The 27,346-nt window shown below is 37.9% G+C and overlaps 1 protein-coding gene across 3 annotated transcripts in view; it reads left to right on the top strand.

Moving 5' to 3' along the window:
- Positions 1–27,346, top strand: part of EPB41L5 (erythrocyte membrane protein band 4.1 like 5) — a 136,110-nt gene that overhangs the window by 25,888 nt on the left and 82,876 nt on the right. For all 3 annotated transcript variants that reach the window (XM_047772183.1, XM_047772182.1, XM_047772184.1), the window contains exons 4-13: positions 8,545–8,587; positions 10,324–10,402; positions 11,305–11,349; positions 11,521–11,573; positions 15,052–15,172; positions 15,309–15,396; positions 17,374–17,462; positions 19,718–19,787; positions 24,337–24,506; positions 26,314–26,420. In XM_047772183.1, the coding sequence (XP_047628139.1) occupies positions 8,545–8,587; positions 10,324–10,402; positions 11,305–11,349; positions 11,521–11,573; positions 15,052–15,172; positions 15,309–15,396; positions 17,374–17,462; positions 19,718–19,787; positions 24,337–24,506; positions 26,314–26,420 (865 nt within the window). The remainder of the gene's footprint in view (positions 1–8,544; positions 8,588–10,323; positions 10,403–11,304; positions 11,350–11,520; positions 11,574–15,051; positions 15,173–15,308; positions 15,397–17,373; positions 17,463–19,717; positions 19,788–24,336; positions 24,507–26,313; positions 26,421–27,346) is intronic.

Raw genomic sequence — 27,346 nt, 5'->3', positions numbered from 1 at the left:
CAGTTTGTATCAAAATTACAGAAGATCTTTTGTAGATATAGACAAAATTTTGTTAAAACTTAAATGGAAAAAGATCTAAAATAGCTAAAAACAGTTTTGAAAAAGAAAAAGAGTGGGGGGAATTGCTGTAGTGAGCTTCAAGACTTATTTTGCAACTACTTAAACAGGACTGTGTGGTATTGGTATAGTATGAATCACAGATACATATATTAGTGGAACAAAATAGGGAACCCAGAAATAGCCTTTCACAAGTATGGCCAACTGGTTTTTGACTAAGATGCCAGACTAATTGAATGAAAGAAGGGTAGTCTTAATAAATGGCGCTGGAGCAGTTGGATTATCAGGCAAAAAAATGAATCCTGACCTAAACCATATACCTGTATAAAAATTAACTCAAAAATAGATAGTGTACATAAATATAAAATGTAAGACTATAAACTCAGAAATACATAGGAGAGAATCTTTGGGACCTTGGACTTGAAGAAGAGCTATTAGACCTGACACCAAAAACATGATCCATTTTTTAAATATTGATAAAATGAATTTTATCAAAATTAAAAACCTTTCACTCTGGGAAAGACACTGTTCAGAGGATGAAAAGCCAGCTATAGACTGGGAGAAAATATTTGCAAATCGCATATCTCACAGAGAACTCATATTTAGTGTATATAAAGAATTCCTGAACTCAGTATTTAAAAAACAAACAATCCAGTTAGAAAGTGAACCAAAGATGTGGAGAGACATTTCATCAATGAGGATATACAGAAGCATTAAGATGTTAAACATCACAGGACACTGGGAAAATGCAAAATAAGACCTTGATGGGATGTCGTCACTATACATCTGTGAGAATAGCTAAAATTAAAAAATACACAGCTCCAAATGCTGATGGGATGTGGAGGAATGGAATCTCTCATATATTGGTTTTGGGAATGTAAAAATGGTATAGTCACTATGGAAAATAGTCTGGCAATTTCTTAAAACACTGAATATATACTTACCATATGACTCAACAATTGTATGTATAGTCGTTTACCCCAGAGAAATGAGACTTAATTTTTTCACAAAAAACTGCTTGATTGCTTATGGCAACTTTATTAGTAATGGCAAAAAACTTGAAAAAACCGAAGGGTCTTACAGTAGAGTAATGATTAAATAAACCATGGCACATTGATACCTTGGAATACTATTCAGCAATGTAAGACAAAAATCTATTGATACACACAGCTTGGATGGATTTCAGGGGCATTTTGCAAATAAAAACAAAAACACTCATTCTGAAGAGGTCATATACTGTATGCTTACATTTATATAACATTGTTTTTTTCTTTATTATTTCTTTATTTATTTAACGGCCATACCTGTGGCATATGGAAGTTCTCAGGCTAGGGGTCAAATCAGAGCTGCAGCGGGCGGCCTGTCAGCCACAGCAATACCAGATTTAAGCTGCATCTTTGGACCTGCACCACAGCTCATAGCAATGCTGGATCCTTAACTCAGCAAGGCCGGGGGTCGAACCTGCATCCTCATGGATACTAGTTGGGTTCTTAATCTGCTGATTATATAACATTCTTGATAAAATTATAGAGGTAGAGATCAAATTAATGGTTGCCCAGGTGTAGGGATATTGAAGGTCGGAGGTCATTGTGCTTGTAAAGGTGTAATATGAGAGAGCTCTTGGTGATAATGGAATATTTCTTTATCTTGATTGTGGCATCAGTTACAGGAATCTAGATGTGTGACAAAATGACATAGAACTATCTATGCACGTGGTACCAATGCCAATTTCCTGATTTTAATATTGTACTATAGTTATGTATGATGCAAGCATTGGGGGAATATGGGGGGAGATAGCAGGACCTCTTGCTCTTATGATTACAGCTTTCTGTGAATATTTCATGATAATTTTTTAAAAAAGAATGTGAAAAATATAGTGTGGCCCAAACAAAACATGTTTCAGGGCCAAGATTTAATCCTCTGATATATCTATATTTTGTGACCTCTGGTTGATAAAGTTTTTCAGACTTCATATTTAGAGCTTAGAATTTTAACTGGTCCAATCAAATTTTTAAAGAAGAATGAGTTACCTAGATTGTAGACACTTATGTTCAGAAAAGGGAAATAATAGGTAACATTTCTCCTAATACTTGCAAAAGAAGGAGAAAGAACACAGCAATAGTAACTGTTTTTTGCCTTTTTCTTAAATCAATTTGATAGCTTATATTGTTTGTTACATATATGTAATATCTATGTTTGATAGCTTATTAAGAGTATAAATAGGAGTTCCCGTCGTGGCACAGTGGTTAACGAATCCGACTAGGAACCATGAGGTTGCAGGTTTGATCCCTGGCCTTGCTCAGTGGGTTAAGGACCCGGCGTTGCCATGAGTTGTGGTGTAGGTCGCAGATGCGGCTCGGATCCCGAGTTGCTGTGGCTCTGGTGTAGGCCAGCGGCTACAGCTCCAATTAGACCCCTAGCCTGGGAACCTCCATATGCCGTGGGATCGGCCCAAGAAATGGCAAAAAGACAAAAAAAAAGTATAAATAATACATTATGATCTTGTTGGCATTTATTCTCAGAGATGTAAGGATATCAGTCTGTATAATTCATCTTATGTTGTATATGGGATTGTTTTCTGCTTTTACTATAAGAGGATTATACTTTCTTGCTTGGTTGATACTAGGTTTTGACCATGTGACTTGCTTTTGGCAATAGAATGTGAGTTTATGTGATGTATGCCACTTCTAAACAGATTAACCATTTATGCTCTTACTGCTTTATCATGTACTTCAATGAAACTACATTCAAATGCAGCATGGGTTGTAGATTCGGCTCAGATCTGGCGTTGCTGTGGCTATAGGCTGGCAGCTGTAGCTCTGATTTGACCCCTAGCCTGGGGAACTTTCATATGCCACAGGCCGTAAAGAGAAAAAAACAAAACAAAACACACAAAAAACCTAGTGGATTTTGGCCTACACAGAATTGCTCTCTTTCTCTCAGTGTAGAGCTAGCCAGTTTTGGAAGGTGAGCCCACCTCCAGGGGAGAATTAGGCATTGGACAGACAGGTGGCCCAGCAGGTGGCACCTGGGGAAAGCAGACCTGGTGCCTGCTCAGGGGCTCTGTCCTCTTTCTATACAGATTTTTGATGATTAAGGAACAACAAACAAACAACTTTAGATTAACAGAGAAACAATAGAAGCATTCCTACTAAAGACAGGCAGGTGACAAAGATGCCCATTATTACCTCTGCTATTTAATTTCATAGTTGAAGTACCAGCAAATGCAGTTATAGAAGTTACAAATGTTGGAAAGGAAGAGGTAAAATGATCACTGCTAGCAACTGATGGGATTGTAACTGAAAACTTAACACAAATAACAGGATTCAATAAGGTAGTGGAGAGTGAATAATAAAGAGATAACCTATAAGTTAAATATACATATGTACGTATTCTGTATTGTGACACACACACACACAGGGACATATATATACTGAACAGGGAGGAACTGGTTTTTTTGTACGGCCACACCTGAGGCATATGAAGTTCCTGGGTCGGGGGTTGAATTGGAGCTGCAGCTGTAGGCCTACACCACAGACACACCAACACCAGATGGAAGCCACATCTGCACCCTATGCTGTGTGTGACCAAGCCATATCCTTAACTCACTGAATGAGGCCAGAGATTGAACCTGTATCCTAATGGATAATATGTCAGGTCCTTAATCCACTGAGCCACAATGAGAACTCCAGTTTGTTTGTTTTTTTAAATGTATTTCCAACATAGATTATGTGTTCTACCTCCAGTGAGTGAATATAGAGCCTACCTAACTCATCTGTATTTCCATTATAAATTTGACTTTTAGGAATCCTAAGAGAGCATACTAATAATATACAGAAAGGTACAGTGGAAAATATATTTTAATGGCTTTATCTAAGTCTTCATCTGGAGTGTCTTAAACACAAACTTTTAATGCCAAAAAAGAATCAACTAGGTAGAATTTATAATGAAATCTAGAATAAATTGGAAATGTTTTGAGTACAGCAGTACAGTGTACTGCTTCATAGCATAGATTTTAAACATTTGTTAATTGTTTAAAATGTTAAAATTTGCTTTAAAATAATCCTTTAATTCAGAGCATAAGCCTCTACTCCTCACAGGAGGAATATTTCTTGCAGAGGCAGTTGTTTGGAAAGATGGTTAACATTTCTCTGCTATAAGGTCTTTGAGCAGAAGTAGTGGTGCATTTCTTTAGTAGAGCCCGACAGGCAGTTAGAAGTCAGGAATCATTCATTTGAGGAGTTGTTTATAGACTGACTATAGGGCCTGGGATAAGGGTGCGTGTATGTTAGTGTTTTGGAAGCTTCCTATGTGATTCTTTGTTTGGTTTAGTTATGACCGTTATGTCTGTGATTATATATTATATATATTTTAAGACACACAAGTAAGTAATTGTTCTTTTATGCCTAGCTCAATAGGATGGAAAGAAATGTAGCTTTCCATATCCTTTGAATTCTAAGTTTATCAACTAGATTTGAAAAGTAGGAAATTAGAAGGAAGTTTGTTTCCTTTTTAAGGTACAGAAGGTAAAAGAACCATATTAGTTTCACACTATGCATCCAAGAGTCTCTATCTGCATGCTGTCACCTTTATCTTCTGTTGTAATTTATCCCGAAGACCCTGATTCAAGGAAAATACCATCAGTGCCTGTCTCTGAGCTCTGAATTTTCCAGTCCCTGGGCTTGGAATGTGGAGGAGATGAAAGAAAACAGACTTGAGAATATGCAAACATGAACTCAGACCTTCCCCAGAATGACTCCCCCAGCTCCTAAATTTCACTTTAAAATGTGCTTGATGCTTTATCTGAGTTTTGGATTGTTTTAAAGGAGTGCAGAGTGTAGAAGCTATCAAACGCAGGTAGAAAAGAGATTAAAATGCCTCCTTGAAAGAAAACTGATCCTTTGTGTCACCAGGATGATTGTATGTTTAATGTGCTTAGAATATTCAGGTACAAATTAGAGATTAAAGGTCTGTTTATGAGACCAGCCCTAAATGTCCTTAAAGTGGAAAAAACTTATAACTGTCTGAGAAAGGTTTTAGGTTGTTCTTAAAATAGTATTGGCCTAATATTGTTTCCTTCTCAATATCCTTTATTCTGTCAAAGAATTTTTTTCTTTGTAAAATTTATTTTTTTATGATTTTCATTTTTTCCATTATAGTTGATTTACAGTGTTCTATCAGTTTCTACTGTACAGCAAAGTATTCTGTCAAAATTTACATTTAGCCTGTTATTTTCAGCCCATTGATAATTTCTTTGCTCTTTACCAACATACAATTTTTCCCCTTCTTTTTTACTTGTTTGAAGAAACTCTAGAAGGAATCAGAAGCCAGTAACTTCTTGGGGTAAGGAATGGTGCATATAGTGACAGAAGTTGGGTATATGGGGTATTGCAGGGCTTGAAGGGACTCTTGACTGTATACCTTTTTTTCCCAGGCAGTATACTCACTTCATGGGAAAGTTCCCAGGCCAAGGATGGAACCTGCACCACAGCTGCCATCTGAGCCATAGCAGTGACAATGCTGGATCCTTAACCCGCTGAACCACAAGGGAATTCCCGTATACCTTTTAATGTTTCCAAAAATTAGGGCATATGAATATATTACATATTAAATAAGGGGATGCATGATTATTGTAAGTAATAATGTACTCTTATAGAGTATATTAAAAATACAGGAAGGCACAAAGAAAAATCAGCCATCTCAGCCACCTAGATATAGCATTTCTGTTACTGTTTCATTATGGATTGCCTCAGTCTGAAAGAGAAGGCATGTTTATATATAGTTGACCCATGAACAGTGTGGGGGTTAGGAGTGCTGACCCTCCATGTAGTTGAAAATCAGCATGTAACTTTTATGGTTGGCCCTCTGTATCTAGGGTTCTGCATCTGTGAATTCAACCCACCTAGGATTGTGTAGTACTGTAGTGTGTGTTTAGTGAAAAAAATCCACGTATGAGTGGGCCTGTGGAGTTCAGACCCTCTTTGTTCAAGGATCAACTGTACAAATTTGTACATGTTGGCAAAACATTTTACTATGCGTTGTAATCTGCCTTTAATTTTTTTTTTTTTTTTTTTTTTTTGCTTTTCAGGGCCACGCCCATGGCATGTGGAGGTTCCCAGGCTAGGGGTAGAATTGGAGCTACAGCTGCCAGCCTACACCACATCCACAGCAACGTCAGATCTGAGCCACGTCTGCAATGTATACCACAGGTCACAGCAACGCCTGATCCTTAACCCACTGAGCAAGGCCAGGGATCGAGCCCACACACAACCTCATGGTTCCTAGTCGGATTTGTTAACCATTGCGCCATTGCGGGAACCCAACTATGTCTTAAAAGTAACTCTGAGTCTGTGACTCAGCAATTCTACATCTAGAAATCATTATGGATGATTTAATCCACAAGGAATTACATCAGAGAAAATTAAGACAATCTATATATCCAACAATTAGTGAACTGGTTAAATAAAGTATTTCAACATGACGGAACTGTGCAACAATTAATAAGAATGAAAGCTAAAATACTTAATAATCTGGAAACTTACCTATACCATTAAAACTGTTAAAAAGACCAAAAAAAAAAAGACATAGTCATTGTCTCCTAGAAGGTCTATGCTCATTTGTACTGCTTATGGTGTATGAGAGTTTCCCTAAGTATGGTCATGTTGAGACTGCTCAAGGGACCAGCCATCCATTTATTAATTTATTGCAGTAATAAATGAAAGCTTAAGATGACAAATCCCAGATCCTTGGTTTTGGGGAGAAAACATTCCAGGGCATATAAGCAGATTTTATCTCAGACATAGTACATGATTGGCATTAGGCTGTGGTTGGCATTTTGCACAATGAAGTCTGGAGTTTTTGAATAGTAGAGTACCAGGCTTGGTCATGGTGGATGAGCTTTTCACTGTCCTAAGTTGAAATCTTTTTCAGTTAACAGACTCAATTGTGTTCTGCCTACTGGCTGGCCTAACATTATATTGATAGAGGGATGTGCAAAGCTGAACTTTGCCAAATTGAAATGCGTAAAGTGTATGTCCAGCTGAATTTATTGAAAGATGAGAGATAGCTAGTGCCTACACACTTGGAATCCAGAGAAGATATTGAACAGTATTTAATTGCCTTTTGCAGTGTTTACTGACCATCTTACTTCGACTTGCAGAGGTGCTTTGCTGACACACTGGTATTTCGGTGACTTTCACTTTTGGATCTTGGCAGAGAATGGGGAGAAGAGGCTAGGCAAATAATTGGCAAGAAGAGCCAGTGGTTCCAAGTCTGTTAACAATGCAGCCTTGTTTACCCACTCTCTGCCTCTCTGGATTCTGAGCTGGATTCCTCAGCTCTGTTAGCACAGGAGCACTGCTTTGGTTTAGGGGGCTTGAAATTGTAAGCATGCTAAAGAGAACACAGTCCTGTGTATCTTATGGGATGAGTGCATCCAGTCTGGGTTAGGATTTGCAGTGTAAGGGGATTAATAATGAGAAGTGAGCTGGGAATGGTTTATAAGTGTGAGTCTCTGGAATTGGTTCTCAGGTCTGTTTGTGTTTTGGGCATTTCAGAGTGAAGAGGTTACAGAAACCAAAAAGAGTATCACTCTTGAAACCAGAAGCTGCTAATCATAATGTAATCATTTTTTATTTGTAAAGCAAAGGAGCTCAGACTGCTTATTAAATAATAGGGCCTTGATTATGAAAAAGATATAATCTTATTATGCAGGCTCTTTTAAAAACAACTACTTTGAGTAGGATCTAGTTTAAAATATGTGACACTGTTATTTCACTTAATTTGGGGTTATGATCTGTTAATAAATCTCACGTTTTTATTACAAGAATGAGCCAAGCACTAGATTATGAGGATACTTTTCTTTTGTGTCATTTTATCAGTTTTGAAAGATTCATCTTTTGGGGAACAGCGAGACAAACTAAGGGACAGAATTAAGAGTATATCCTTGTTATGAAGAGGGCGAAGGAAATGTTTAAAGAAGTCGAAGTTTTAGGCCTTTTTTGTTGTTGTTCGCATGTGTCATAAACTTGCTGTGGATTCTGGGCAGATTAATATCCACCCCCTGATTTTCAGTCTTGCTTTTGTTTTCCTTCCTTTCTCCCTTTCTCCATCCCTTCCTTCCTTCATCTTTTTAGGGCCACACCCACAGCATATGAGGTTCCCAAGCTAGAGGTTGAATTGGAGCTGTAGCTGCCAGCCTACGCCACAGCAGTGCCAGATCCAAGCTGTACATGTGACCTACACCACAGCTCATGGCAGTGCTGGATCTTTAACCCACTGAGCAAGGCCAGGGATCATACCCAAGTCTTCATGGATACTAGTTGGGTTCATTATCTCTGAGCCACAATGGGAACTCCTCACTTTTGTTTTTCTCTTGTGAAATATTTCCTTGTGTTTATCAGCAAAAGCATGATGAAAATTAACTTTTACTAATTAAAATGTTATCTCTCATCTACTTAAGAGCTACCTTTTTGTTTTTGTTTTTAGCATTGGTTGGATGGTACAAAGAGCATCAAAAAGCAAGTAAAAAGTAAGTGTTGAAAAAATTGTGAAAAAGGTGAAAACTGAATTAGACATAGTTATATATTAGAAACTAATTTCTGATAGTAAGAACATAAATCATGTTCCCAGTGGGTTTCTTAGCATCTCTACTTTCTTTCTTTCTTTCTTTTTTTTTTTTTTTGCTTTTTTTAGGGCTGCACTTACGGCACATGGAGGTTCCCAGGCTAGGAGTCCAATCAGAGCTGTAGCTGCCAGCCTACGCCAGAGCCACAGCAATGCGGGATCTGAGCCGGGTCTGCAACCTACACCGCAGCTCACGACAATGCCGGATCCCCTACCCACTGAGCAAGGGCAGGGATCGAACCCGCAACCTCATGGTTCCTAGTCAGATTCATCAACCACTGCGCTACGACGGAAACTCCAACATCTCTACTTTCTAAAAATGATTGTCTCATATACTGATTTACCCCTCTAAATTATATAGAGAGTCAATGGTAGTCTGTATTTAAGTGCCTTATAGTTTGTTTCTAGGAGAAAGGCTTGCAGCTTGCAAGTAATATTGAGTTCCCATGAGATGCTTGACTTTTATTTACTAATTACTTACGTTGGTATTTTCTTGTTTGGTATCTGCCCTGCTCTAGAAAATATCTTTAGATTTTAAGATTAACTTTTTAAAATATTAAGCATAGTGAAAAGAAGCAATTCACATAAAAAATGTCTATTATTCTTAGTAATAGGCAAAAATACCGGTGTCTAGTCTGTAATCCCTTGTGTTTTTTGTAGTAACAGAGATTTTAGGGCACCTCAACTCTTTGCTTTACAAAATAATGGGACCATGAGAATATGGGGGTGAATGGGTAGGTGAAGTAGATTGGGAAGTGAGTGGGAAGATTTGCCATGTGCAGTTTATAACTGGCATTCTCCATGCTTTTAGTGGGTTTTTAGGGCTGTTAGAGCATGGTTGGCCAAGACTTTTATTTGGACTGTTAGAATAACCTGGAGCTATCTTGGGAGGACAGGTGACTGTGGCAGTAGTGCGATCATTGGTACATTTAAAACAGCTGTTGATTGATCTTTTTTGTGTGAGGCTTAATCAAGCTAACAGTGTCACCTATTGCTACAGCAATCTGTTATCTTACACTTCAGTAGATTTTTTTTTTTTAATTTGTAAAGCATGTCTTTCATTTTTCCAGTTCAGAAGTTCCTATCTTTTTGTTGTTGTTGTCTTTTTAGGGCCGCACCTGTGGCATATGGAAGTTCCCAGGCTAGGGGTCACATTGGAGCTGCAGGCCTGAACTACAGCCACAGCAATGAGAGATCCAAGCCACATCTGTGACCTACACCACAGCTCATGGCAACACTGATCCTTAACCCACTGAGCAAGGCCAAGGATTGAACCCGAGTCCTCATAGATACTAGTTGGGTTCATTACCTCTGAGTCTCCAGTTTTTGACATATTTACTGATTGAAAATTTTTACTATTTATTCATTTATTTATTTTGCTTTTTAGGTCCACAGGTGCAGCATATGGAAGCTCCCAGCCTAGGGGTCGAGTGGAGCTGCAGCTGCAGGCCTGCGTCACAGCCACAGCAATGCCAGATCCTTAACCCACTGAGCAAGGCAAGGGATCAAACCTGCATCCTCAGGGATACAGTTACTACTGAGCCACAATGGGAACTCAGATTTTTTACTATTTAAATACCTATATTGAAAAAATATTAAAGCCCCCTTCTCTCTCTCTTTCTTTTTTTCTTTTAATGGCAGTTGGTTCACCCTATTGTCTGCATCTACGAGTTAAGTTTTATTCCTCAGAACCAAATAATCTTCGTGAAGAGCTAACCCGGTAAGACCACTCTCTGGAGTTGCGTACAAGAGTAAAGTTTTGGTCAGGCTAGCTAAAGACATTGATAGATCGTCTTTATAATTCTTTCCAGTTTATAGACAGCTAATGGAATGGATACTTTGCCCCTGGTAACAAGACATCAAAAAATAGAATTTCATTTGGGGATAGTGTTTTTTTTTAAGTATAGAATATTTTCCTTTAAAATGTCATTATCAACTCATGAATTATCAACAGGACTGATGTGTTTTAGTACATTATTATATTTATTGATATTGAAAATGATCTATCTTTGGCCACTGGGAGTTATTTCAGGTTGACTCCTGACTTTATTGAAATGCCATTGATTAATTAAACAGTTAAATCCTGCGTTTGCTCGAGTAGTTTTGAATAACTCTAAATAACTTACAGACATTTATTTTTATTTTGTCATGCTTCCTTGGAGTTTATTCATTGACTCTATAATGCATATCTATGACTCATGCACAGATATGTAAAAACGGAGTTGCTGAGTGCCTTTAGAAGGGTTTCCTCCTGAACACTCTACTAATGAATAAGATTATATAGCTTTTACCTGTATATCATTGCTGTATCCCTTTACATATGAGGTGGCTGTATTGTCAGAGGAAAGTTAAATCAGGTCACAGAGCTCATTCTCAGTAACTTGCTTTAAACCTTTCTTTCGAGGTGCTGCTCTGTGCTCTATACCAATCCTGGTGCTACCCTTTGGGCACTCTCTCCCATCTTCCTGATGCTTATTGCCTCTTGTTTCCTAGTCTTTTTTTCCTTTACAGACTTTACTGTAAATTTTAATTTTATTTGTTATGATATTTCTTCTCAGAAGGGAAGATTTTTCACAGTAGATTGTTCTGCCTAATTAAATGTGTGCCTTCTATTTTTCTTAGGTATTTATTTGTTCTTCAGTTAAAACAAGATATCCTTAGTGGAAAGTGAGTATTAGTTTAAGGTAAACCACATTTTCCTGAGTAGCTTGAAAATTAGTTCATGGTTAATTAATTATGAGAAGGAAATGATCAATGTGCAGTATGTATTATTTCCATTTATCATAAGATGAAGGCTGTGAGGTTGACTTGTCTAACAAATTTATGTTTTGGTCTCAGATTAGATTGTCCCTTTGAGACAGCTGTGCAATTGGCAGCTTATAATTTGCAAGGTAAGCAACTTTCCTGTTGATTGTTAAGAGCAAAGCATAATTCTTTGTGTGTATAAGGATTTCAAAAGATTAAGTGATGTGCAAGAAAAGAAACACCACTGTTTTTGTGTAAACTTGTATCATTATTCAGCTCTGACTTTCACTCGATTTAGAACATCGCTTTCTTTTTCTTCCCTTTCATTTTATTTGCTCTTTTCATCTAATAGTGTTTTCAAACAAAAATTGCAGTTTACTTGATAATTCTATATATATTATAATGGGATCCTCAGCTAACTTTTTTCCTTTAAGAAGAATGCAGTGATGTATGAGTAAATTGTCCCTATAGCCGCATGATTTACTTTTTTTTTTTTTGCTTTTTAGGGCCATACTGGAGACATATGGAAGTTCCAGGCTAGGGGTTGAATCAGTGCTGGCCTACACTACAGCCACAGCGATGTGGGATCCAAGCCACATCTGTGACCTATGCCACAGCTCATGGCAGCATCAGATCCCTGACCCACTGAGTGAGGTCAGGGATCTTATCCACATCCTTATGGATACTGGTCGGACTTGTTTTCACTGCACCACAGTGGGAACTCCTGGTTTGCTTTCTTTAGTCTTGTTCTTAAAAATGAATCCATAAAAGAAATATTTAGCATGTGCTTAAAAGTTCCTGATAATTATTTTAAGGATTTTTTTAAAAAACATTTTTCAAAAAATGAGATTAATAAAAAACTCTTTTGTACCTTATTACACTGATCCAGTACTTGTTAAACTTAGGTGTTTTCTTCTGAAAACTTGACATTTTAGGAAAATTATAATTTCAGTCCTTGTTCACGAATGGAAAGAAATAATCTGACTAGAATATTAGTATGCATTAGAATACAAAATAATCATTATTATTAAGACATTAATAATTTTAAGCTTTTGGGGAGTAAGTGTATATTATCCTCAGTCTCTCTAAGACCAGTAGAATTGTTTTTCCATTGTATTGGTAATAATAGGACTAAATTTTCCATATTTTGTGGTAAACCTAATATTTTGCTTATTTTGTGCTGCTCCTATTTTAGAAAGCATATTTTCCTGTTGATAGAGGATTGGTGACTGGAAGAAATTTCTGTACTTCAAAAATTTTCCCCTGTTGTAAATTACTATCTGCATGTCTCCATCTGCTATTGTAGTCTGTTGACAAACTAAAACTTGTTTTCTGATCTGCAGGATGTCAAACAGATACTAGTTTGGAAATGCCATGCCTCTAACATTATAATGATCACAAGTATATAGTTGCATGCATCTGTTTTTGAAAGCACATTGTTTAAGTTTTATTAATTGCCGTTTGAGGTTGTAAATTCTAAAACTCTCAGTTCTACTGAAAAGCTGTCATTTTCAATATCTGTGTTCCACCACTTATGGCTTCATATATTCTGTGTTTCATTGTGTAAGTTTCAAGACAGCCAAAGTGTATACTTCTTAAAAATAATGATTTGGGTGAAGTTTCCTGTGTGGCATAGTGGGTTAAGGATCTGGCAGTGATGCTGCAACTTGGGCTTGGGTTCGATCCCTGGCCAGGAACTTCCACATACCTCAGGTGCAACTGAAAAAAAAAAAAAAGACTTGTGTATTTAACAAAACAGTAATTTGAAGTGATACTTACTAAACACTTACTGTCTGATTCATGCATGTGGCTCTATTATGTTATTTCTTAACCCTACTTGTCATATTTCTTTTCCTAAAGTTTCTTTCCTACTTTCTCGTTCGCCCATGGTACCATTATTTTTATGATTCCTTCAAACTTCATGCTGTGTATTATGCATCTCATTGTCTCATGTCTCATAGTTTACCACATAATGCTAATTAAGATCCTTAAGAGTAAATTTGCCAAATTATCACTCCTGTCTTCATAAGAGGGACTCCTTGTTTCTCATTTGTGATTTTCTATTTTTTCAGAATAATTTTTATCACTTTTCTCACACTCCCAAGTTCAGTTTTTCTTTATCATTTTAGTGTATATCCTGAACAACATTATGTAGCATATTTGGTTTGGTTCTTAAAGAACTTGTGATCCAAACAAAAGAGCAATTTCCTCAGCAGTAAAGTGGGCATGATAACATTTTCCTAGGTGGTTATGCAGTTAAATGACAGTATGGCTGTAATATGTCTAGTATGTAGAGTAGATGCTCAGTAAACAAGTTATTACCATTTTCATGATTATCTCAAGTAGTTCTCATGTATTTTTTCCTCTCCACAGCTGGATTTTTTTTTTTTTAATCAAAATGGAAATATTTATTTATTTATTTGGTCTTTTTGCCTTTTCTAGGGCCACTCCTGCGGCATATGGAGGTTCCAAGGCTAGGGGTGTAATCGGAGCTGTAGCCGCCGGCCTATGCCAGAGCCACAGCAATGCGGGATCCAAGCCGCATCTGCAACTTACACTGCAGCTCACGGCAACGCCGGATCGTTAACCCACGGAGCAAGGGCAGGGATCGAACCCGCAACCCCGTGGTTCCCAGTTAGATTCATTAACCACTGCTCCACGACGGAAACTCCCAAAATGGAAATATTTTAATATGTGTAAAATACTATTTTAAAGGACAGATTTCTAAAATATGAAAATTAGGATCATTGTTTCCTCAAACCTAGTTTAGAGATAACCACAGAAGCGTATATAGATGTTTGTGCATTGTTCAGTACTTTTCCTCCTGCCTCCTTTACCCAAGTACTTTTTAGTAATTTTTTCACTGTTGTTAAATTTCTTGGGGGTTAATAATTTAAAATTCCAGGAGAACAGTGATTGTATCTTACAATGATATTAGCTTCTTAACAGATGGCAGCTAATTGTTTTTTTTTGTCTTTTTGTTGTTGTTGTTGTTGTTGTTGTTGGTATTTCTTGGGCCGCACCCGCGGCATATGGAGGTTCCCAGGCCAGGGGTCGAATCGGAGCTGTAGCCACCGGCCTACGCCAGAGCCGCAGCAACGCGGGATCCGAGCCGTGTCTGCAACCTACACCACAGCTCACAGCAACGCCGGATCGTTAACCCACTGAGCAAGGGCAGGGATCGAACCCGCAACCTCATGGTTCCTAGTCGGATTCGTTAACCTCTGTGCCACAACGGGAACTCCTGTTTTTTTTAAGGATTGCTAAATATTTTTGTTTATTTAATAGATCAATAAATATTTCTTATGAAGGCTAAAAGATTTTCAAAAGCTAAGCATTAATAAGGTTTGACTAAATTAAGAGAATGACATTTTCTTGAAAAGACACTATCAGCCACACCTTGTGGTTATAGCCAGACTTGTGTGACTTGTGTATGGCCAGATAGGTCATAAGGCTAATAAATAAGCAAGATGTACTTTTGGGAATGGTCTGGGTATTGTGCATGCTTTGTAGTTTAAGAAAGAATCTAATCTTCTTAGTTTTTATTAATAACATGGGTTTGGAGGATTCAGCAGGGAGTTAACTTATTAACAAAAGATAACTTTGTGAACCTTATGTTTGTAGCTGAGCTTGGTGACTATGATCTTGCTGAGCACAGTCCCGAACTTGTGTCTGAGTTCAGGTTTGTGCCCACTCAGACTGAAGAGATGGAGCTGGCTATTTTTGAGAAATGGAAGGAATACAGGTACTTGACATTTGATCATACCTTAGCTTCACCACAGTAGTGATTTCAAATTTGTTTTCTTCTATTTCTATATTTGGTATAGAATTCATTTTATATTTATTATTATCCTAAAATATATTACTTTTTTAAATTTCAGAGGTCAGACACCAGCACAAGCTGAAACCAATTATCTGAATAAAGCCAAGTGGCTAGAAATGTATGGGGTTGATATGCATGTGGTCAAGGTAAGCACTGTGTTGTGATGCTGTTTATTTATTTATCTATCATCTTTTTTTTTTTGCTTTTTAGGGCCACACCAGAGGCATATGGAGGTTTAGGCTACAGCTGCCGGCCTACTTCACAGCCACAACAATGCAGGAACCAAGCCGCATCTGTGACCTACACCACAGCTTATGGCAACACCAGAGCCTTATCCCACTGAGAGAGGCCAGGGATAGAACCCGCAACCTCATGGCTCCTAGTCATATTTGTTTTTGCTGTGCCACGACTCGAACTCCATCTATCATCTTTTTAGGGCTGCACCCACAGCATACGGAAGTTCCCAGGCTAGGGGTTGAAGTGGAGCTGCAGCTGCCAGCCTACACCACAGCCACAGCAATGTGGGATCTGAGCCATTTCTGTGACCTGCACCATAGCTCATGGCAATGCCAGATCCATTATCCACTGAGCGAGGCCAAGGATTGAACCTGCATTCTCATGGATACTAGTCAGGTTCCTTATTCCTGAGCCATGACGGGAACCCCTTTTGAAGCTTTTTAAAAAATTTATTGGTTCAATGGAGTTCCCGTCGTGGCGCAGTGGTTAACGAATCCGACTAGGAACCATGAGGTTGCGGGTTCGATCCCTGCCCTTGCTCAGTGGGTTAATGATCCGGCGTTGCCGTGAGCTGTGGTGTACGTTGCAGACGCGGCTCGGATCCCGCGTTGCTGTGGCTCTGGCGTAGGCCAGTGGCTACAGCTCCGATTCAACCCCTAGCCTGGGAACCTCCATATGCCGAGGGAGCGGCCCAAGAAATAGCAACAACAACAACGACAAAAGACAAAAGACAAAAAAAAAATTATTGGTTCAAGGTGGCTGGAATTTTTCAGTGTGAGGAAGGGTATGGAGTTTGCATGGGCTGACACTGAGTACTTCATTGTGTGGTTATGAAGATTGAGATTAAATACTGAGTGATGAGAATCTTACCCAAAAATAAGAAAGAGGAAACAGCCAAAATCTCTAGAAATGTATGTGCTTTTAAGTTGTTCTTGTTTTCATTTGTAAGCCACTTACTACTTTTTCATTTCGTATTCCTATCATCTTATGTAAGCTGAGTGGGCTCTGTAAAATGAAAATAACTTAGGGAAGTTCCCTTGTGGTGCAGTAGGTTGGGGAATCTTTTGTTGCCATAGCTGGTGGCACAGGCTCCAACTGTGGCACGGGTTCATTCCCTGGCCCAGGAATTTTTGCATGCTGCAAGTGCAGCCAAAAAAAAAAAAAGGAAAAGAAATTAATAATTAAGGAAGTAGGAGTTCCCGTCGTGGCGCAGTGGTTAACGAATCCGACTAGGAACCATGAGGTTGCGGGTTTGGTCCCTGGCCTTGCTCAGTGGGTTAAGGACCCGGCGTTGCCATGAGCTGTGGTGTAGGTTGCAGACGCGGCTTGGACCCTGCGTTGCTGTGGCTGCGTTGCTGTAGGCTGGCAGCAACAGCTCCGATTAGACCCCTAGCCTGGGAACCTCCATATGCCGCAGGAGTGGCCATAGAAAAGACAAAAAAAAAAAAAATTAAGGCAGTAAAGTTGAAAATTGGTAAATTGAGAAGACTTTGGTAAGCTCTAATATATATAGCTTATGTGATGATTTAAGTTCTTTTTAATTTAAGAAGCTCAATTTTCTCAGAAAGGTAGTCTTTTTCGAAATCTGTGACTTAAATACCAACTAGAATGTGGGAAGAATCTGGAAAGCTTTCTTTGTAGTGGCAAGATAACTATCTCTTTTCAAAGAAGACATACCTTAAAACTGTAGTGTTTCAGTGAATTATGTATGCATGAATTTTCTTGAGAATGTGATTTTGGATACTTTAATTGTTGAAAACATCTTGCACATTAATATTAGCCATATGTAATTGATATAATTCAATATGAAAATTAATCAGCTATGTGAAAGTGTAAAACCTGTTTTATGCTAATAAAGCTAATATATTCTGTTTTTCTTAAATTAGGCTAGAGATGGGAATGACTACAGCTTGGGACTAACCCCAACAGGCGTCCTTGTTTTTGAAGGAGAGACCAAAATTGGCTTATTTTTTTGGTAAGCAGAGTTCACGTCAAAGATAATTATTCTTTTTTTTTAATGAAGGGAAATACTTATATGAAATTAATACAAAACATAGAATTTAGAAATAGTTCTGAAGTCTTATAAATGAATTGCAACTGTCCTGTCATCTTCCTATTCATCTTTAGTCCTTTCCTCCAAAGCAATTTTTAAAACTCTTCGTTGTGTTTTCCGTCAGTTTCAAGGTATGTCAGAATATGTGCCTTAAAATAAATATTATATATTTATATGTGTATTAAATGTTCACTTGGCCACTCCCTCCATCATACAGTGTCACTGTTTTTAGTATTTCTTGTCCCATGGTCTTTTACTCCCAACTCCTTATTGTGTAAGAAGGAGGTGTTAATACTGTGGCCCCTCCTGTGGAGCTGAACTTCTCTTTCTGTGTCCCAGCTTCTGTCATCCATACCTTTACGTTATATTTGCATTTGACTTTTTATATCATGGACAGATATTACTGGATTTCATAACCATAATTAAGGTTTTCAGATTTTGTCTGGTTGTTTCTAAAAGCTGGAAGTCAGTGAATCGTGTTTATATTATTACGTCTTTGTGGGTACTGGTGGAGAGCTTAGTAGTATACTGGTGTTATATATGTACATGGGCTGAGGATAGATCTTGTTTTTGAGCCCCTCTGTTGTTTACTTCTTCCCAGAACTCCAGGACTATTAGCTCGAAGCCTGCCAAACTCAAATTCTTACACATCCAGTTGCTTTAAATATAACCCAAGTGTAGTTTTGGCCACTAAGAGCCTGTCTGGTTTTCATATCTCACTGCAAACTGCACTTCATATCTGCTGGCCATAGATAAGCAAATCCTGTAGCTGTAGGAGACCCCAAACCTCTGCTGCCTTCAGAGCTCTGTGGCTCAGGGACGACTCCCCCCTGCTGCCAAATGCCATGGCCTAGACACACAGCCCTTCTCCCATTCTCCTCTCTCCTGGGAGTTCCCTCCTTCTCTTCCTCTCCTGGTGCTGGCCCTGTGCCACCTTGTCTGGGAGGCCTGCTGCTGTGAAGGTTCCCCTCCTGCAGCCTTGCACAGACCCCTTGGTAGAGCTCCCTGTGCAGTACTGCTCTCTCCTGGTCCTGTCCTTCTCCTGAACAGTCCTAAGATCCTTGAGCTCACAAATGAGATTACATTTCCTTTCCGTATAGTTTTTGTTTTCCTAGAGCTCTTAGGTTTCATGCATTCCACGCATCTCTTTAAATGACCTGCTTTTGTCTTCTTCATTTTTTTTCTCAAATTCTCAAGTGTTTACTGAAAAGATACTTTTCCAGTGGGAACTGTTCACTCTCCTAGGCTGCTCTCCAGCTTTTGTCTTGGGACTTCCTTTTCCCTTTTTCTAACTTAGGAATCTCTGTCTTCTTTCCATATTTTCCTCTTTCTTTGCTTTTGTTTTTTTCTAGTACATAGGCTCAAGTAATGCCTAAGAAATGCATTTTAGGAGGTAAATTATTTGAATCCTTGGATGCCTTAAAATGATTTATTCTTGTCTTATGCTTTCTAGATAAGGACTGAGGATGGAGTTTTAAGTTGAAAATTATTTTCCCTCAAAAAGTCGAAGATAGTATTTCGTTTACTTTTGCTTCCGGGTGTCCTTCCTAGAGACTCCTTGGGATACTTCAGTGTAAATAACTTCATAATTGTCCCTTGATAGGTGAGAAAGCTGGGCTTTTAGTGACCTAGTCCTTAAGCGTAAATTTTCTGACACTTCCAGCCTTCCCACTTGGCAGATGGAACAGCCTTCGGGGCCAGAGAATGCTCTAGCATCTTTTGTACTACCTTGTAAGAATCAATTGGAGTTGGAAAGTGGCCATAAAGTGAGGTTTTAAAAAAATTTTTATTTTTTAAATTAAAGATTTCTTTAATCAAAATTGCTATAGAAAATAGAGTTGAAGGTCAGGAATTTGGGGGGTTTTGTGCCTTTTAAAAACTTCATAGTTTTTCCTGTATCCAGTTCCAGTTAGCATTAGGCTTGGAGATTCTCTTACACCATAGTTATGTCTTACATGTTTGCAGCATAAATTTTGCCAGAGATTTTGCTTTTCAGTTTTTTTTCTATTAATTGTTTTTTAGATTGGAGACTTTTTTGCTCAGCAGTACAGGTTATGCTTACCTGCCTGTCAGTTTTCAGTGCATAAGTTAGATGATTAATGTGTTTGAAGTAACAACGCATTTTTTAAATTTACAGGACATTTATTTCAGGTCTGTCTGTTATTCTTATATTGTAGGCCCAAAATAACCAGGTTGGATTTTAAGAAGAATAAATTAACCCTGGTGGTTGTAGAAGATGATGATCAGGTAGGAATTGTATTACAATTTAACAATGACTATGTTATGTGGTAACTTAAGTCTCTAAAAGGGAAAACACACCTTGTTTTATGGAGCCATAGAAAAGGAACTTAGTATAATCAATAATTTAATTAAATAATTTCCTGCTTTAGGTCATATTATCTGAAAATTATAGTTTTCTGCCTTTAAAAATTAAAAGGCTGTTCTCATTCCTTTGTTAATAATATATCTCAAGTGTATAAAAATGTATATTTAAATGGCTTTGAGTTCCCATTGTAGCTTAGTGGTAACCAATCTGGCTAGCATCCATGAGGATGCAGGTGCAATCCCTGGCCCAGCTCGGTGGGTTAAGGACCCAGCGTTGCCATGAGCTATGGTGTAGGAGGCAGATGTGGCTCAGATCTGGCATTGCTGTGGCTGTGGCATAGGCCTACAGCTGCAGCTCCAGTTTGACCCCTAGCCTGGGAACTTCCATATGCCGGGGCTGCGGCCCTGAAAAGAAAAAAAAAATGGCTTTATCCCTTTAGTACTTGATGAAAAGAGATCTACTTAATAATATTCTTCTTTTTTAAGTTTTATTGAAGTATAGTTAATTTACAAGGCTGTGATAATTTCTGCTCTACAACAAAGTGACCTAAATTATATACATTATACACATATCCATTCTCTCTCAGTTTCTTTTCACACATATATTATTGTAGAATACTGGGTAGAATTCTCTATGCTATACAGCAGGCCCTCGTTGGCCAGTTGTTCTGTATACCTCAATGTACATATGCCAGCCCCAAACCCCCAGTCCATTTGTCCCAAGCCCCTTTGGTAACCATAAGTTTTTCAAAGTCTGTGAGTCTGTTTCTGTTCTGCAAATAAGTTCATTTGTATCCTTTATTTATTTATTTATTTTAAGATTCCACATATAGGTGCTATCATACGATGTTTGTCTTTCACTGTCTAACTTCATTTAGTATGATCATTTCAAGGTCCAGCCATGTTGGCTGCAGATGGCTTTTTTTTTTGTGGCACAGAGGTTTAAGGGTCTAGTGGCTTGGGTCACTGCTGTGGCACGGGTTCAGTCCCTGGCCTAGGAACTTCAGTATGCTGTGGGTGCGGCCAAAAAAATAATAATAATAAAGCCATGAAGGATTGTCTTTTTCTCAATTAGGTCTAGTTCCTAATCGATAATCCTATAATAATATTGGTACATCTCAAATGAATTATGCTAAGTGGAAGAAGCTTGACTCAGAAAATTGCGACTGTATGATTCCGTTTATCTGATAGTCTGGGAAAGGCAAACCTTTAGGGATAGAGAATAGCTCATTGACGGTTTGGGGTTGGGGGAGTGGGAGGCCTGACCACAAAGAAAGAGTGTAGGGAGTTTGGGGACATCAGAGAACTATTCTGTGTCCTGGTTTTGGTGGTGGTTGCATGATTCTATGTATTTTCTAAACCAATGGAATTGTTAGTAAATAAAAATTTTACTGCATATAAAGTAATAAATTTGAGATTCTGAAAATTAGATAAAACAGTTACAAGTTTTTTTGAAAGTTTTAAGTTTACTGAGATACATGCAAAGGATTGCCTGTTACACAACTTGGAAATCAGAGACAGTAGTAGAGCATTTTAAAAAAGAAGTCTCTTGATGGTACAGATGATCAGTATATTATCAACAAATGAGTTGAAAATGTTTCAGAAGAGACATTTCATATCTAAAAATCTATTTTACAAATGTTTTCCTTTTTGTAAGCACAGATGTGATTAAATAATATTTGTATCTAAATCTAAAGAATTGTTCATGGAGAATAAGATATAATTCTGTGTATAAGAAAATATGGTCATATTTAATTGGTGGTAGTTGTTCTTATTGAGCCATAAAATAATTGTGCATCTTACAATTGATGGTGTTTCACATTTGATCTAACATAGTGTTAGCTTCTTGCATGTCTTTTTTGAAGGTATTATATATATATATATTCAAGCAAAAGTGCATATCCTTTTTTATACAGAGATTGCCATGCTTATTATGCACTACTCTCTCCTTATCCTTTTTAAACTTTACATTCTAACTTGGAATGTTTTATGTATCAGTACGTAAAGTTGTTCTTCATTCTTATAAAAGCAGAAAACTAAAATGCATGTATGTTGTGCACATGTATTCTCGTGTATGGTATACCCTAATTAATTTAATAAATTCTAATTAATTGACATTTATTCACTGTGTATAATTAATTTGTACATTGGCATGTTATCTGTAGGATAATTTCCTAGAGGTGGGTTTGCAGGGTTAAATGGTTTTGTGCATTTGTCCTGGATATAGAGAAATCCTGTCAAGTTGCATGGCCTGCTTTCTCAGAGGAAATTAAACACGTTTTTATCTGATACGTAAAACATGGAATATCATTGTGGGGTTAATTTTTATTTCTCTTGTTGTAAGTGAACATCTTTTCATACATTTCAGTTACTTGATTTCTTTTTCTCCGAACTGTTCATATCCTTTGCCCAATTTTCTTTTGGGTTTATTGGCTTTTTTCTTGTAGGTTTTACTCTACTCTTTGTCATGGACGTTATCAACATTCAGTCTCATAGATGTTTGTCTTTTCACATTGCTTGTTAGGGTTTTTGTCAGGTACTTTAAGAAATTTTAAATAAGTGAATTTATCAATCTTTTATGGCTTCCAGGTTTCGAGTTATAGAAAGGCTTATTTTGAGGTTATACATTTTCTTATGTTTTTTTTTTTCCTGTGTGTAGTTTTTGTTGGTAAATGTCATTGAAGTGTAACATACATTCAGATAAGTGTACAGATAAATGTATAGCTTGTTGAATATAATACACCTGTGTGACCAGCACCAGGATGAGGAGATAGAATCCTAGAAGAATTGTAGAAGTTCTCCTATGCTCCCCATGGGGTACAGTTTCCCAGGAGTTTGTGCTTATATTTTGAACTTGATATAAATGAAACCTGACTGGCTCTTCTCTTTGTGTCTCTCTTCTTTATCTCAGGATTGTAGTTGTGAGTGTTCAGCCCTGCTGCTGTGAGTAGTTACAGTTGGCTCATTCATAACTGTTAGAGAGTATTCCATTTTCTGAGTGGACCATCCTATTGTTGGTGGACATTTGAGCTGTTCTCATTTTCAGCTGCTAAGAAGGGTGCTGCCCCGGGGACATGCATGTGTTTGGTTTTTGTGCAGACCACCAAACTATTTTCCAAAGTGCTTACACACTTACCTGCAGTGTGAAAGTTATCTTTGTTCTTTGACTTGTGTCTGGTATTGTCTTTCTCTTTGTAGCCATTCTGGCAGTAGCATTATTTTGTGGTTTTAGTTTGTGTTCCTCTGATGACTGCCTCAGTTTAGTATTTATTTGTATATGTTTTGGATGTTTGGATATTCTTTTTTTTTTTTCCTCCAGTTTGCTTATTTTACCTGAACAAATATAGCCGTGTAAATCTAGTTCATTTATTTTAACATACATATATATATATAGTGTTCTGTAATATGAATAAACAATAGTGCATTAGTTCATTTCATCTTTTGCTCATCTCTCTGTATAGTTTTTAAATATGTGTCATTGTTTACTTGATTATTTATCTTGTTTTGGATATTTAGGGTTTGGGGCTAGTTTTTACTGTCATAAATGTGACAGTGAAGGAACTCTTTGGGTTTAAATTTTGGTGTTGAGAAAATATTTTCCCCTAGAGACACAGTATTAGCTTAGTTGGCTGCAGATGTAGGCTCTGGGGCCTGAATGGTTAGGTTCAGATTCTGTTCCTCTCTCACTAACTTTGTGAATTTGGGCTTGATTCCTTGAGCCTCAGTTTTCTTATCTGTGAAATGGAGATAATGATAGTATCTACTTATTGAAGAATTCATGTGAAGTTCTTAGAGAAGTATCTATGAATGTGAACTGGTATAATTAGATTCCTGGGAGTTCCTGTTGTGGCTCAGAGGTTAACAAATCTGACTAGCATCCATGAGGACACAGGTTCAATCCCTGGCCTTGCTCAGTGGGCTAAGGATCTGGCATTACCATGAGCTGTGGTGTAGGTCTCAGATGTGGCTTGGATCCTGTGTTGCTATGGCTGTGGTGTAGGCTGGCAGCTACAGCTGAGATTCGACCCCTCGGCTGGGTAACCTCCATGTGCTGTGAATGTGCCCCTAAAAAGCAAAAAAATAAAAAAGGATTCCTGCGAGTACAGTTATTATAACAAAGAATCATTTTTAAGGCTGTCATATACATGGCCAGATCTTATATGAGCCTTTAAATTATATTATACATTTATCCTAACATATGACAGATAAAGGCTCATTTTATGCCTCTCTCAGAAGTGAGAATCACGTAAGTAGAGAGAAAACTCTTAGGAATAATTTTATATTGGCTGAGAAAATGGACAGCTTGATTTTAAATCTGCCTTTTTATGTAAGTAAGCTACAAAGAGTGTTGGGGTTTCAGGGAGCAAGCTAAATGCTTAGTTGATATTTGGTGTTGCTGTGGTTGTGTTTGTAGCTGAGTAACAGGGGCTAGGACTGTTTAAGCTAATAATTACCTCTGTTTCTTTTTCAGGGCAAAGAGCAAGAGCATACGTTTGTCTTTAGACTGGATCATCCGAAAGCGTGCAAACACTTATGGAAATGTGCTGTGGAGCACCATGCCTTCTTCCGCCTCCGAGGCCCTGTCCAGAAGAGCTCTCATCGATCAGGATTTATTCGATTAGGATCACGGTTTAGATACAGGTTAATGTTTACAGCTGCTTGCTGTACCTTTCATTATTTCATAGAGGCCAGAAAATTCATCCCAACTCCTCGTTTTACAGATGTGGAAACTAAGGCATATAGTTCCATTGGCCAAAATAAAAGAAAAAGTGGTACATATTTTTATTGGTTGTAATTTCCTGAATAGGAGAATATTTCAGTGGTGCAGTGGATTTATGTCTCTCTTCATGTTTTCATTTCTTCCTTTTTAAAATTTTTTTATTGTTTTTGTCTTTTCTAGGGCATACGGAGGTTCCCAGGCTAGGGGTCCAATCAGAGCTGTAGCCACTGGCCTAGGCCAGAGCCACAGCAATGCGGGATCTGAGCTGCATCTGCAGCCTACACCACAGCTCATGGCAATGCTGGATCTTTAACCCACTGAGCAAGGCCAGGGATGGAACCTGCAACCTCATGGTTGCTAGTTGGGTTCGTTAACCACTGAGCCATGACGGGAACTCCTCTTCCTTTTTTTTAAAAGGAGTGATTTAACAGACTTTTTTCAGTTTTTAAATTTTTTTTATTGAAGTATAGTTGATATACAATATTATGTAAGTTTTAGGTGTACAGCATAGTGATTCTCAGTTTTTGAAGATTATATTCCATTTATGGTTATTATAAAATATTGGCTATATTCCCAGTGTTGTACAGTATATATCTTTGTAGCTTATCTATTTTATACATAATAGTTTGTACCTCTCAACCCCCAATCCCAATCATGCTCCTCTCCCCTTCCTTCTCTCCATTGGTAACCACTAGGTGTCTATATCTGTGAGGCTTTTTCTTTTTTGGTGTATCACTAGTTTGTTTTATTTTTTAGATGCCACGCTTAAGTGATAACATACTGTGTTTGTCTTTCTCTGTCTAACTTATTTTACCAAGCATAATATCCTCCAGTCCACCCACAGTGTTGCAAATGGCAAAATTTCATTCTTTTTATGGCTGAGTAGTATTCCATGGTGTATATATACTGGACATCTTCTGTATCCGTTCATCTGTTGATGGTCATTGACATTTGCTTTATATATTACTTAACCCCCAGTTTAAATCCACATAACAAGATTTTAAGGAGTCTCCATCCAACAGCTAGATACCATATAGAAAAAAGGACTGCACTAGTGGGAAATTAATCTGAGTGACATTTCTTGTCCTTGATAAACCTGAAGTTCCATTGTTTTTAGACTCCTTGTTTGTTGGATGTAAGTTAGAAATGTTTTGGTTTACCTGAGAGTAGCTTATTGGTTGTGAGGTTTCAGCATGCCACGGGAACCAGATTTAAAGAAGGATTGAATAATGTCAGTAATGTGGCAAGTTGATTATGTGTGGGATTCCTGTAGGAGGGCTTCTATTCTACTTGCATTAAACATGGGGAGGCATTTAGCAGAATTTAAATGGAAGCGAAGTTGAGTGGGACAATAGTTTTATCATTTCTGGAAAATTATTCTGAAAAGTATATCACAGTAGGAAAAAGTAACTGAAAATCTTGAGTTGATTGTATATTTTGCATTGAGGACCATGGATGGGAAAGAGAAGGGAGTTCCATAAAACCACAGATATTTCACACTTATTTAATATGTTCTTAGGTGATGTACATAATTAAGAAAAACAATATAATTTGTGTTGCGTACTTCACACGAGCCTAAAAAGTGAAAGAGCAGTATGATAAAGACATCAAGACATTCAGGATAAAGTTTAGGATGGTTCTTTTAAGGAGAACCTCTCATTTATGTGTATGTGGTTACTGTAGGCCTCAAATTCTCTTATTTCTATTACTATGCCTCATTTATTTTAGTGGGAAAACTGAGTATCAGACCACAAAAACCAATAAAGCAAGAAGATCAACATCTTTTGAAAGAAGGCCCAGCAAACGATATTCTCGGCGAACCCTACAAATGAAAGGTGAAGTGTAGCCCTCTTCCGTAGGACAGCTCTTCTTGACAGTTCATCCTGAGCTTGTGGTGTTGACTTGAGAAGAAGCTATCTCAGTCTTCTCAAGTCTATTCCAGTCAACTAAAGTACTCTTATTTGGAGTTTCCATTGTGGCTCAGCAGGTTAAGAACCTGAATAATATCCACTAGGACATGGGTTCAATCCCTGGCATTACTCAGTGGGTTAAGGATCCAGCGTTGCCACAAGCTGTGGTGTAGATCACAGGTACGGCTCAGATTTGGCGTTGCCATGGCTGTGGCGTAGGCTGGAAACAGCAGTTCCAATTCGACCCCTAGCCTGAGAACTTCCATATGCCATAGGTGTGGCCCTGAAAAGAAAAAATGAAATAAAATAAAGTACTCTTATTTGATAAAAGGGGAAGAACTGCCTATATTGTTGCTGAGATTGAACTTTTTGCTAATCTCAGTTCATACACTACTGAGCTTGTGTTCAGTTTCTGTTTTTACTATTTTAGTTCTTATGTAAAGCAACAGTTTCCTGTGCTTTTGTTTTTGTTTTTGTTTTTGTTTTGTCTTTTTGCCATTTCTTGGGCCGCACCTGCAGCATATGGAGGTTCCCAGGCTAGGGGTTGAATCAGAGCTGTAGCCACCGGCCTATGCCACAGATCGACAGCAACACCAGATCCAGGCCCCACCTGTAGCCTACACCACAGCTCATGGCAATGCCAGATCCTTAACCCACTGAGTGAGGCCAGGGATCAAACCCATGTCCTCATGGATACTAGTCAGGTTTGTTATCACTGAGCCACATGGAACTCCCTCCCTTCCTTTCTGACTTCTGCATCTCATTCATAATAATCTCTTAAATTCCTTTAGGTGTTTTTTAAAACATTGGCATATGATGAATAATGTTTAAGTAAAAAATAATTTCATATT

The sequence above is a fragment of the Phacochoerus africanus genome, chromosome 3 (assembly GCF_016906955.1).
Source record: "Phacochoerus africanus isolate WHEZ1 chromosome 3, ROS_Pafr_v1, whole genome shotgun sequence".
Taxonomy (NCBI): domain Eukaryota; kingdom Metazoa; phylum Chordata; class Mammalia; order Artiodactyla; family Suidae; genus Phacochoerus; species Phacochoerus africanus.
The sequence above is the reverse complement of the archived record's forward strand: the minus strand, read 5'-3'. Positions and strand labels throughout refer to the sequence as shown.